The sequence below is a fragment of the Leptodactylus fuscus genome, chromosome 4, assembly GCF_031893055.1.
Source record: "Leptodactylus fuscus isolate aLepFus1 chromosome 4, aLepFus1.hap2, whole genome shotgun sequence".
Classification (NCBI taxonomy): Eukaryota; Metazoa; Chordata; class Amphibia; order Anura; family Leptodactylidae; genus Leptodactylus; species Leptodactylus fuscus.
In genome coordinates this window covers 100892279-100905253 of record NC_134268.1, presented here as the reverse complement: position 1 = coordinate 100905253, position 12975 = coordinate 100892279, and the positions used below count along the sequence as shown (strand labels likewise).

The window sequence follows — 12975 nt, the reverse complement described above, 5'->3', positions numbered from 1 at the left end:
TAAAAAAGCGATGCCCTGCTACCAAAAGCAAAGTTTATGAGTTGAAATTAGAGTTTAATATTCTTTTCAGATCTAATTAATCAGAAAATAACATTAAGACAAAACAAAAAAAAAAATTGTTACATAGTTTTACACACCAAAACTAACAGCACTTATTGCTCAGGAACAGTGGGGGCTAGAGAGAAAAAAATTTCAACAGTCTATAATACACAGCCAAGGCCAGGGACTAGCCGCCAGAGTTGGATAATACTCTAACTTGGATTAACCCCTTGGATGCCATAATCAATAGATTAAAATTAAGATTGCCCCCACCCCCCTCACGCGTTGATCTTGCTGCTCTCTATAAGGGTGCGTTCACACGATGTAACGTGGAGCGTGATCTGGCACGTATACACGTGCCAGCAAATTACGCGCTCAAAATGCTCCCATTCATTTCAATGGGAGTTAGGAGCGTATACGCCGCGTTATTTTGCGCCCGCAAGAACCAAATTAAACATTATTAATTTACCCTTTATGTTCCAACTGTTTTTAGAAAAAAATAAAGAGCATGGTTCTATCAGTATCCCATGTATATGGGTGATTTAATACTAACTGCCTATGGAGGAGGGAGGGGGAGAAGCTGCACACAATGTCTGACACTGCTTATCTGAGTGACAGAAAAAAAAAAATATGATCCGCTGTGAAAATTAAGTACAGACACTCTAGTTGTATCATAAGAACAAATGACCAAGGGAAGCCATACATATCCCCTTATACATCCATACACATCACATATCCACAGGATCCCATTGAATATGGTAGGGTTGTTTCATTAGGCATTGATTTCTGGAATTCTCTGCCATCAACACACTTCTAATCTGTACTAAAAACCAGAGTGATTCTGAAAATCAATAATCATTGCTTCCTCCTATTTCTGATCATTTCACCCACACAAGCATCACGGCTCCCCTTGTCTCATCCACATTGTATGTACCAGCCCCACCTCCACCCCCTGCAGCAACAGCCTCGCCACCACTCCCCTTACCTCCAGCCCATCTGTGAACAAGAGAAAAGAGACAGAGAGGAAGACATCAGACAGCACAAGATATACAACATCCTGAATCCTCAGCATCACTCAGCATTTCATCACCATTGTCATCTATCCAGGTAAGGAACAAAGAATATATCATGTATCATGTTCTGAAAATCCTAGTCTGCCTTGTCATAAACCATTGCCGTCTCTTAGCTAAGGGCCAGAAATTGCAAGCTCATGCTGTATCTTCCACATGGGAGCTGTTCTACCTCTGGAAACCATTGCAATACATTGCACCAGCAGCGATAGCAGCTTGTGTAATGGTGTGTCATTCTTGCCAGTTGTATTATATTATCCACTGTAATAACACAGTTCTGCTCCATCATAGTTAGTCCAGTGTGTCTGTCAAAGGAAAATGGCTTGTATTAGATTTTTACCGCTTTTGATTCAACTCTATACCTTGTTATATTCTGTTAAAGATAATATCAGAAAGCAGGATACGGAATATACTAAATATTACAGATCCATTTACTATACATGAGTATGTTAGAAGCAAACATTACTCAAAGAACTGGAGAAAATATTCTGCACATACATACTTGAGATGGTTTTTCAGGGATAAAAAAAAAAGGACTTTTGGTACTTGCGACATATGCTCAAGATGATACAATGATAGTTTGTTTCATAAGATATATGAAAAGTCTTATATAGAATGAATGTATTTTACATGACAACCCAACACTGACATTCCCATCCCCCATCAGTCCAATAAGTTCTGTGCATTTAAAATTCAAAGCACACCCCTATATAAAGAAATAATATATCTGTAGTTGTAAGTTAATGTGTATCCTCTGTAAAGTTGTAAACAATACAATCTGTCCAGAAATGTCTTTGTTTGCTTCTGGGAAAGCTGGGTAACAACTGACAAAGATTCGATAACCATTCACACTGAGGTTATACATATTTTTGTAGTGGATACAGAGAGAGATATGTTTGTCTTGTTCTGCTGCATAGGATGCCAGGTCTTCAGTTAAGATAGGAAGATGACAGTACATAAGATGTCGCACAGGTTGTCAAAAACAGATGTAAACAGAGCCAAGGCCTAGTTCACATCTGTGTTCGGTGAGTTCGCTTGGGACTCCCCAAATGAAATATGGAACACATTAAAAAGTGGTGAACAATGAAAGCACCTGGACCCCATAGACTATAATGGGGTCCGTGTGTTTTCTCGCGCAGTCTCCGCACAAATCATGTGGAGAGAAAAGTAGTCCTTGAAGTACTTTTCTCTCCACATGATTCGTGTGGAAAACACACGGACCCCATTATAGTCTACGGGGTCCGTGTGCTGTCATTGCTCACCACTTTTTAATGCATTCAGTATTCCGTTCGGGGGGTCCCCATGCAGACTTCCCAAATGGAATACCGAACGCAGATGTAAACCAGGCCTTAGAACAATTGTATTCATTTTCACAGAGCAGGGAAGAAGATATTAGGATTTAGCTAAAATGCTCAAACTAAAGACACTTTTGTTACCATTTCTTCTACTTTGATTTGTGTCGTGAATAAAATATGCTATAATATGCAAGTTTTAATACTACTACTGTCACACATATAATTCTATGCTTGCTAAGTATAGAATACTTTTCTTCATAAAGTATGTGAACCTGTTCCAAATTCTAGGGACCACCACCCTCTATCTATACAGACATGTGCAGGTCAACTTTTAATGACTTATCACTGCACATTCAGAACATATCCCCAGAAAGGTCCATTAGGTTATATTTGAGTTTTCTCCTAAGAAATTTGACAAATGATTGATTGGTTCCAAGGTCAGCACCAAATGAGGTTATGTTCTGCTGGAGCTTTTAGGATCCCTTTCTGTCTGAGCCTGATCCCACCAATGGATCCTTTACAACTAGTCTGTTGTTAAAAAGCAGCTAACAGAGCCTGAAATGACAGATGTCAGTGACACTGAAGATTTTTATTTATTTTTTTAATTCAAAACTGAAGATTTGCTTTAGAACTGTAAAGTTTTTTCGAATACATAAAACTATATAAGATTAAAATTTAGTTAACTTTATATTAAGCAAGGTCTCCTCTATGCATTGTTTTTCAGCCAGCAATAGATGCCATTGATATTTCTGTTATATATATATTGTCTATATTCACTCTCCAAAACCTTTTGGATTTTAAAAGTAGCATTTTATGCTCAATCTTTTTTTTTTTTTTTTTTTTTTGCCAGGTATCAAACCAAAATATGAATAATTTGCAGGAAAAGTTCTTTACTGACAGCACACAATAATGGCGCCTAACATCATAACTCTGTGTATTTACACTCTCTTTATCTGGCTGTGCACATTTGCAGGTGAGTCATTATACCCATATTGAAGCCTAATAAATGTCTTTAAATAGTTAGATTTCTTCTCATATATAGTGAGCTGGCAGGCGACAAAATAGTACTCTGTACATTACAGCTACAGATATAGTCAGTTTAACCACAACTTATACTTACTGTGTATAGATCAGCCCAATAAACACAGGTTGCAGGTTGTGAATCACGGAGTCCTCTTTGTATGAGACATCTCTTGTCTTAAAGACATTGTATGAGATTAGAAAAGAGGCTCTACTTGTTTTCCATAAACAGCTCCAGTCCATTATATGGGTTGTCTAATATGGCATTTCTTAAATGAATTAATTTAAAGACCTGTAAGTTATAAAAGCAGAGTAATTCCTGACAGGACTCCAAGCAGAAGAACTGAGAGTCCTATTCACCCCGCTATCCCATAGTGATGATGGTTTTCCTCCATCAGTGTGTAGTCAGTCTAAGCGGGGTAAGCAAGACTATCAATATCTCTTCTAGGAGTCCTGTCAGGTTTTATTTTAGTTTTAGTCAGAAATCCTACTTCAAATCATATAAACTCCTATATTACATTGCTCAACTTCTCTACCTCTCTCCTGACATATGATGTAGGACAGCATAAACACCTGACTGGTTCTTTCATTAGAAGCATTCTTATAAAATAGATGTATAGCTCTCTAGAACAATGCAAAAGAGATCATTTGGTAATGATAGCAGTAGCATATCCATCCAATATCTACCTAAACTCACATACAGAAATCTAGTTTAGTATCAAAAGTTGTTATTGAGTTTAAAGGGATCCTATCTTTCAAACCCTTTTTTTTCTAACTAACACATTGGAATAGCCTTAAAAAAGGCTATTCGTCTCCTTACCTGGAACTCTCCAGCACCGCCTCCATCTTCTTCTGGAACGAGGTCTTCAACGCGTCTTCTTCCGACGGTAGCTTCTAACTTCTAAGGCCTGGGGCCTAGAGCAAAGCCGACTGCGCCTGCTCACGGCCACAAGAAAAATGGGCACTTACATAGTATATAGGGCTTTGCCCTAGGCCCCAGGCCTAGAAGTTAGAAGCCACCGCCGGAAGAAGGCGCGGTGAAGACCTTGTTCCAGAAGAAGATGGAGGCGGTGCTGGAGAGTTCTCTGGCAGCATTGGGGACGTCCCCAGTGCTGTTTGAAATAACTCATTTACATAACGACAAAAAACGGGATTTTAGGTGAACGACAGCGCGGAGAAGACAACGAAAGGTAGGAGACGAATAGCCTTTCTTAAGGCTATTCCGACTTGTTAGAAAAAGAAAGGATCCCTTTAAAACCATACGAAAAATGTATGGAGATCTTTTCATATGTCATCTTCTTAGTGACCTTGTCTTTAACCTGGAGACTTTCAACTAGTTGCCATATGAATACATACCGTCATACATATGTATTGCAAAAGCTTATGGAGTTGTACACCTCAGAGGTCTATGCTAAAAGTAGGATGGAAGGTAATAAGAGAAATAAAAACAAGTTGACTCCTGAGAACACGAAGTTAAATTGTGGCTGGTAAGATACTACATATGGGCATGTCCACCATATGTGCAATGGAGTGTCCATTCTAGGAAAGCTGTGAAAGCATAATGAAGAGGGTGAGAGAAAAGTCATTTATACTAGGTTCCATATGGGTCCTATGTAGAATTTTAAAGGAGGTTTTATTCAGGGTTACCTAAACTAGTCTTAGCTATCTTAGTGATATGATGTTGCCATCATTAGCAGCATTATTAAAGTGACATTAGAAAATCCAGCTCCTACTCCCATCTGAGCATATTTAGCAGCTTAGTCTCCAGCAGTGCCTGCTTCATAGTAGAATATAATGTGCAAATACGGCTTAGTGTCATAGGGGATATTATACATAATCTCTACAATGAAGTGGTTGATGACAGGTTCTAGGGGTCACACAGAATTTGGTGGAATCATAAGGCCTCTCCTCTTAGTACCTGGTATTGTTCTGCAAATTGTTGTGAAGTCACTAACTTTTTCCTGGCGGTAAGGTGTCCGATGGGAGTTATCCCTCTTGATGTCCAGAGAACAAAAGGAGACCGTTTCAAACCAGGTTGACAGAAATTTATATTAGTAATATATATATATATATATATATATATATATATATATATATATATATATATGTTTGGTTTTTTTTTTTAATAAAAAAACTGTATTTCAGAGTATTTTTGCTTGTCTCCTATGACTTGTCAATCTTGTTCTTCTTTGTAGGGCATCTATGTGACCAATGCAGAGAAGGTGCTGTGCTCACTAATGCAGCTATATCTCCTAATTTACAAAAGACACACCTAAAGAGAGTGCCGAATGCCAGAACTATGTCTGACTGCACTATAGCTTGTTGTAACCATTCTGGATGTGACCTCTCCTGGATGTTGGGCAGACAATGCTATATTGTAAACTGTCAACACAAAGAGAGTTGTGAACCCCAAAAAGTAGACCGAATGCAATCTTACTTAACGTTTGTCCTGAGGCCTTCACCAAGATTTATTCCATTTGCACTTTATGAAAATATTCCACCCAATCGAGAATATTCACTGTTAACAGATCAAGGTGACCAAGAGGAGGATATGACAAATTTTAAAGATCTGTCATCCCTGATTAAGAACCCTAGCCTTGAAGACCTCACTGACTACACGGATGACTACAGTGGCCCCCAGTTAGATTTGCTTCACATAAACGCTAAGGAAGGGGACAAAGTAAGACCTGATTTGGACTACTTAGGTTGGTTTTTGCCTGACCTCAATAAGAACACTACCACTGTAGAAATTGGCAGACGTGATGATGATGGACTCGAACATCCCAGAGAAGAATCTTTGAGTAAAGGGATTGTGAACCTTATATCTGAGCCACCATCTGAAGATTCAATGTCTATTACTACTGAGGTGGCCTTGACAAGACCAATGGAAATAACTGAGACTTTTGGAGCTGAGGTATATATTAATAAGTCTACCAGTCTTTTACTGAATAGATGAGTTTTGATAGTTTGGTAAGCACCTAGTTGTTAAGATAATATATTATGTAGAAAGTATGTGAGACTATGAAACACCTTTTAAAGTTTTCTACAAACATATGTTACTATCTTAGCTCAGCTAAGATACCAATAAATCTGGGGTGTCAACCATACAGCAATACGATCACTGTGACACCTTGCTTTTTCATCCTGAGTTTATAAGACCTTATTGTATTTTTGATAGTGAATATGTATGTTTTCACATTTACATTCATATTTGCTAAAGTTATATGTTATTCTGTATGCAGCTTCCAACTCTTTTGCCTAATTCCACTTCGGAGAAACATTTCTCAGCTGATGTTCTTGGTAAAAGTGAGACTCAAGCAACTTCTCAGCCTGTCCTAGAGCCTCAGGAGACTACAGAACACATGAATAGCACTGTACCAACCAGTCCCTCTATTGTAGATAATGTGCTGTCCACCACTGGGGCTAACAATCCAGGTAATGTGAACTACCCCCAGTCATAGATCCCATTAAAAACATAAATGCATGTCTGAAGAATCAGATCACATCTAGTTATAGTCCAGAATGAAGTCAGCAAGTAAAATAGAGAGTTTGTGCTATAACCTTAGGCCTGATGTACTCAGCATAATGGAGGTATGGCTCTGTACTATGTAGCTGTACAGGACAATATACCACTGGGTACTGCTCCATCGTGTCTGTTTCTCCCCTTTAATTTGCTAGGATTTGACAAAAATAAAAAATTGCTTTGCTGCTGAATAATATAATCGTAGGTATACAGAGTTACAGTAAACGCCCCATACAGTAGAACAGGAGCCTATATCAGCCCTATATGAAACAGACCCATAGTATAGCCACATGCATGAATCCATAGGCATAAGAAGTTTTTTTTTAACATTTTGTACCTTCATTATTTTTAACGTGTGTTTTTTTTTTTTGCAGTCAGTGAACTCACAGTGACTACTGCAGGCAACATTGAGGTGACTTTGCCAACTCATGAGGTTCAGCTAAATGTCTTTGTGAGCCCAGAAGCCCCAGCAGGTGACTTATGGAAATTATAACCTGATAACAATTCACTCTGCCTCAGCTTATCATATAGACATGGAGCAGAAAGAACTGATGATATACATGTTTTAATGTTATCACTATTACTATCAATAATAATATATGAAATACTGCATGCAAGATTACTTAATATGCTTGGCAGAAAGTTATGAATATATTGCAGAAATATTACATTTTGTTGTGTGCCTGAATTTAGTGGAACAAGTATATGGTATTTTGTTATTATATATAAAAAGATTACAATTTAATTGACATAAAAGCTCATAATAACAGGTATTATAATAAAAATCTTATTAAGGGTGCATTCACACGGAGTAACGTGCCGCGTGACCTGGCATGTATACGCCGTGTGAGATTTTGAGCACCGTATACGCTCCCATTGATTTCAATGGGAGCCTGGATCGTATACGCCGCGTTATTTTGCGGCCGCAAAATAACGCAGCGTATACGAGACTAACTCCCATTGAAATCAATGGGAGCGTATACGGCGCTCAAAATCTCACACGGCGTATACGTGCCAGGTCACGCGGCATGTTACTCCGTGTGAATGCACCCTTACATGGAAAGAAGACTTTGATCTTTTGAAACATTGGCTGTAAAATAGCTGAAATGTAACCAGGCACCAATAAATATGTGAATAATGATAAAACTTTGCTTTTAGTTCTAAAGTTTATTAACCCCTGAATGTCGCAATCTTCCTAGTGCCAGTATGACCGCCTTTGTACCTGTTCTGTTTATCACTTACAGACATGCCTTATCACTATGAATGGAAGTTGATATCACAACCTACAGATTTTTTGGGAGAATTAAAAATGACAAACACACGGTCACCCACACTGTCAAAAGTAAGTGAGCTTCCCTACTCTTATTGTAATTGGCCATAATACAGTGGTTGAAGGCCATGAGAGGAATTCATCATGGCCCCATGCTAGTTTACTAACATACTGTGACTGTGACTTTTCACCTTTTTACAACATCCTTGCCACTTTGCTGAAACGTAGGTGGGGTTAGCAGACTAGAAAGGTCACTATAATAGATGCCAGAAACTGACAAAATCCTACTTAAATTGTACAAAGTGGATCTCCGCTGTAATGCTCATCTTCGTGGAGTCCTCTTCATTTCTTCAAAGATTTTCATAGTTATACGTTCAGTGTAAGTGCCAGGAGTACACAAGTTGGCTAAGTATCATTTGTTCTTATTGCGGATACACAGCGGATTATGAAAGGGCCATTTGTGACACTAAATCGCCAGTCCATACAGACCTCTGGGTGGTTTAGTATGTCACATAGACCTGACAAAACCCCTTTATGTTCTCAATATTTAATTATAAAATTCTGTAACAAAAAAAATGTTGGATTGGTCCAACAAGAAAGCTTTTCATATGTTTTTACTTTTTACAGCTTGCTGCAGGCCTGTACAGACTGAGAGTGTCTGTGTCAAGAGCAAACATGGCTGGAGAAGGATTTGTTAATATTACTGTCAAGTCAGGTAAAAATAGCTTTTATATTGATAAAGGAAATCACATTGCAGCTGTACTAAAGTAATGTAATCATTATCTCAGGATCTCCATCTACAAAAACCATCCATGAAATGTAATTCACAGTTCCCATTGTGCTTTTGCATATACAATATGTTTAGCAATCTATTTTCCCATAAATTATACTGTAGCTACATGGAGTTCTGGGAAAGGGTATACAAATCAGTTTTCCGCATGTCTGTGCCTGAAGAGCCATCTATTGCCCAGTACCTCCATGTAAGTCATGGATACTTTTGGGAAGCCTTGTGACATGACTTGGCATACAAGCTACTATTTTGTCTGACTCTCCAAAACTATATAAGCCGACTTTTTTATTGTCCTGGGAGAAGGAATTGTAGATAGAGCTTACGACTGGTTTTATAATCACAAATTAGCAGACTCAAACTGTGCTGGTGGTGTCTTAAGCAACCGAGGAACTATGTTACACGTTTGGTGGTCCTGTGAAGGAATCCAACCGTTTTGGACTAAAATAGAGAATCAAATGCCACAAAACAGAGGCTCACGGTTTCCCCTCATGCCTGAAGCAGTTCTTTTGTCAAAGCCTCCACCCCCTATGTATTCCTCCAAACCCGAACTGACCACACATCTGTTGGAGGCAGTGAAATCCCTCATTTCACTCTACTGGCTGGAGATGACCCCATCCTTGATCCAGCTGTGGAGAGAGAAGATACACCAGATAGTGAGGTTTGAGGAGCTGATTAGCTGGAAAGAAAGGGGTCATGATCGTTATTTGAGGGTGTGGTCCCCCTGGTGGAGCAGCTCCACTTAAAGTTCCAAAGTCAAGCAGATTTCCCCCTACTTACACTCAACCTCTCTTCCTCCTCTCATTGCTTACTTTCCCCAAGTCCCCTCTCACTCCTCTCTCTTTTCCTGTCTGAACTTGCATCTTTTACATTAGATATAGGGTTGAGCCGATCTTGACTTCTCAGGATCGATTTTAAAATCCGATTTCCGATCATTTTTCATTCGATCTCGATCCCAATTCCTATCCCAATGCAAGTCAATGGGATTTTTTTTATTAATCGGAGATCGGATTTTAAAAGCAATCCTATTCACTATACAGCATGGAATCTAACAATTGTTAGAATCCACGCTGTGTAGTGAATCACTAAAGTAGCCAGAGGATTTTTTTTTAATCCTTTGTCTACTTAGTCCCCCCTGGTGTCCACTTACCTCCAGAGATGGCTGGTCCTGTGCCCCGTGCCTTCCTTCTTCTTTGCCTCGCTGCCGCTGCACGCTGCTCTTCTCCCTTCGTTGCCCCCTCCCTGCCGGGTTAGGAGAGTGTGGGCGTGTTAGGAGAGTGTGGGCGGGTACTGGGAGGGGAAACATCATATCTCCCTGCCCTGTACCCGCCCACACTCTCCTAAGCCACAAGCCCCGCCTACCTAGTGCTTTAAACACTAACCTGGGAGGCGGGGCAGCGAGGCAAGAAGAAGGAGGGCACCGGAGCAGCCATCGCTAGAGGTAAGTAGCTGCTAGAGATGTTTAGTTTAGCCTCCCATTCGAATGAATGGAGGCAGCCGGCGCACAGGGGGTTAAGCCTGTGTGCCGGCTGCTTCCATTCATTCCTATGGAACTGCAGCGGAGCCTTCACACTGAGTATACAGCGTATACTCAGTGTGAAGGCTAAGCAAAGCATTGTGGGAAAAGATCACTGATCTCGATCCCACATAAAAAGATCGTGTTCGGAATTCCGATGGCGATCGTGAAATTTTCTCGATCGCCGATAGGAATCCGATCTTTTCCGAACACGATCGCTCAACCCTAATCAGATACCATTTTGATGTTGATTACAATTTGTTCGTTTGATCTTGTGATGTATTGATTTAGTTGTAATTACGTGAACAACTATGTTCCATAATTCTAATGATGTGTGGGATCCAACCTCTACTCCGCAGGTTCATGTTCCTCTTTTTGTGAATAAAGGACATTGTAACACTGTACTGGTTGGTCTTCTCCACAATTGTTCCTGTACTGCGTTCTTTCGCTCTTGTATTTTTGTGAACAATTACTGTTGTAACATATTATACTGTAAAAACTTAATAAAATGATAATAATTAAAAAACAATATGTACAATATTACAGTCAGACATAAAGCACAAATATCTAAATAAACTATGATCATTTCACTAAATATTTATTTTACTTTCTGAAGCTGCCAGGATCAATCTTCCTCCAATTGCGGTAGTATCTCCAAAAACACAGGAAGTGTTGGCACCAACTTCATCTGCCTTTATTGATGCAAGTCGTAAGTACTCTGGTTATTCTTTTGCTACATAGGTGATATGTATATATTGTAATTATATTGCCTCAGCCACCATAATAGGAAATATATATATATATATATATATATATATATATATATATATATATATATATATATATATGTGTGTGTGTGTAGATCGATAGCTAGATAGATAGCATATTTGCTAATTTGTAGATGTCCATGTTTTTTAAAGTGTGCAGTATTTTTTTATTAATACCACTAGTACATGTTAGTCATTGAAGAGACCAGTATTACCATGTGTCTATAAACCTTGTATAAAGTTCGATAAGATATTGTATTCTCTTATGATTCCATCACAGAAAGTACAGATGATGATAAAATAGTATCATATCATTGGGAACAGATTGAAGGATCATCACAAGAAATGAAGACAGGGAGAGATAATCCACTGTTACATCTGTCTAACCTGGTACCAGGAAACTATACATTTAGGTAAGGCTTCACTGATGTAAAGATAAAGGGGGCTGTATGAAATGTCTTTGTGAATGTGATATAACACATTTTGGTGATGTTGTGTTAGATACTATTTAACATTAAACCCTGCTTAGTTACAGTGATATTTGCTGGTGAATACAGACGTCTAGAACATATCCAGTGAAGAAAATACCTATAAAACCTGTTACTGAGATCCTGAATGATGTTTAAGAATAGAAGTATTCTTGTGCTTTATTGAGATTCAGATTTGATTCTTACTCTTTCAGGTTAACTGTAGTTGATTCTGATGGTGTTACTAATTCTACTGAAGCCTATGTCATAGTGAACAAGGTTGTGGACAAGCCACCCATTGCCAATGCTGGACCAAATCAAGTCATAACCCTTCCTCAAAATGACATCTCTCTGAATGGAAATCTGAGCAGTGATGACCACCAGATCATTGGCTATGAGTGGTCTCTAAGCCCAAGTAGTACAGGAAAGCTGATGGCCATGAAGGTAAATGTGATTGGTTTGTGAGGTTTTTTTATGGGCATTTTTTTTTCCAAATGGTTGCAAATGTATACATCCCCTCTTTAAGCACTAGCAGCATTTGTTTTACCCAAAAAGAAAATGAACAGTATTGAATTTGTTTTCCATTTTGTATGGCCCCAAACATTTAGGCTGGGTTAACATCTGCGTTGGAGTTGTAAGTCCAACTTTTCTGTCTTGTGGTTTCAGTTTGAAAGAATGGACACCTGATAGATTCCACTATAGTCAATGGTTTTCATTGGGCACCTTTGTCATCTGAAGTTTTAGCAGTTTGTGTGTCCATAGTTCTGGTTCTTCGATGGACCAGAACAATGGACACGTAGACGCAAATGTGAACATAGCAGCACCAGCAATTTCTTTTAATTTAACAGTAATAACTTAAAGAGATGTCAATCCATCAGACTATATGCTTGTGCTCTTGTTTCTACAAAGTTTGTGGCTTACTGAATCTTACCTCTTGTATTTTAAAGGATGTGCGTTCTCCCTATCTTCAAGCCACAGCTATGGAGGCTGGGGAATATACCTTTCAGCTGACAGTGACTGATTCCTCCAACCAACAATCCACTGCTCAAGTCACTGTGACTGTGCGACCTGGTAGGTGAATGGTCTTATAAAAGAAATCCTCTGCAATGTACAATAAAGGAAATATAATATGTATTTAGATAGATATGTGTATGCATACTGTATGTCTGAAAATAGGTATTCTTCTAAACATAGTGGAGCTTTAATCTACTCTTGTAATTA

At 38.8% G+C, this 12975-nt stretch overlaps 1 protein-coding gene across 2 annotated transcripts in view; it reads left to right on the top strand.

Moving 5' to 3' along the window:
• Positions 1-1026: 1026 nt before the first annotated feature.
• Positions 1027-12975, top strand: part of KIAA0319 (KIAA0319 ortholog) — a 30150-nt gene continuing 18201 nt past the window's right edge. The window contains exons 1-11 of one of the 2 annotated variants that reach the window (XM_075270908.1): positions 1027-1146; positions 3255-3377; positions 5620-6338; positions 6667-6859; positions 7322-7420; positions 8192-8289; positions 8845-8932; positions 11137-11229; positions 11568-11700; positions 11970-12198; positions 12702-12825. In XM_075270908.1, the coding sequence (XP_075127009.1) occupies positions 3314-3377; positions 5620-6338; positions 6667-6859; positions 7322-7420; positions 8192-8289; positions 8845-8932; positions 11137-11229; positions 11568-11700; positions 11970-12198; positions 12702-12825 (1840 nt within the window). In that variant the 5' untranslated portion in view covers positions 1027-1146; positions 3255-3313. The remainder of the gene's footprint in view (positions 1147-3254; positions 3378-5619; positions 6339-6666; positions 6860-7321; positions 7421-8191; positions 8290-8844; positions 8933-11136; positions 11230-11567; positions 11701-11969; positions 12199-12701; positions 12826-12975) is intronic. The other variant, XM_075270909.1, reaches the window with a different exon arrangement.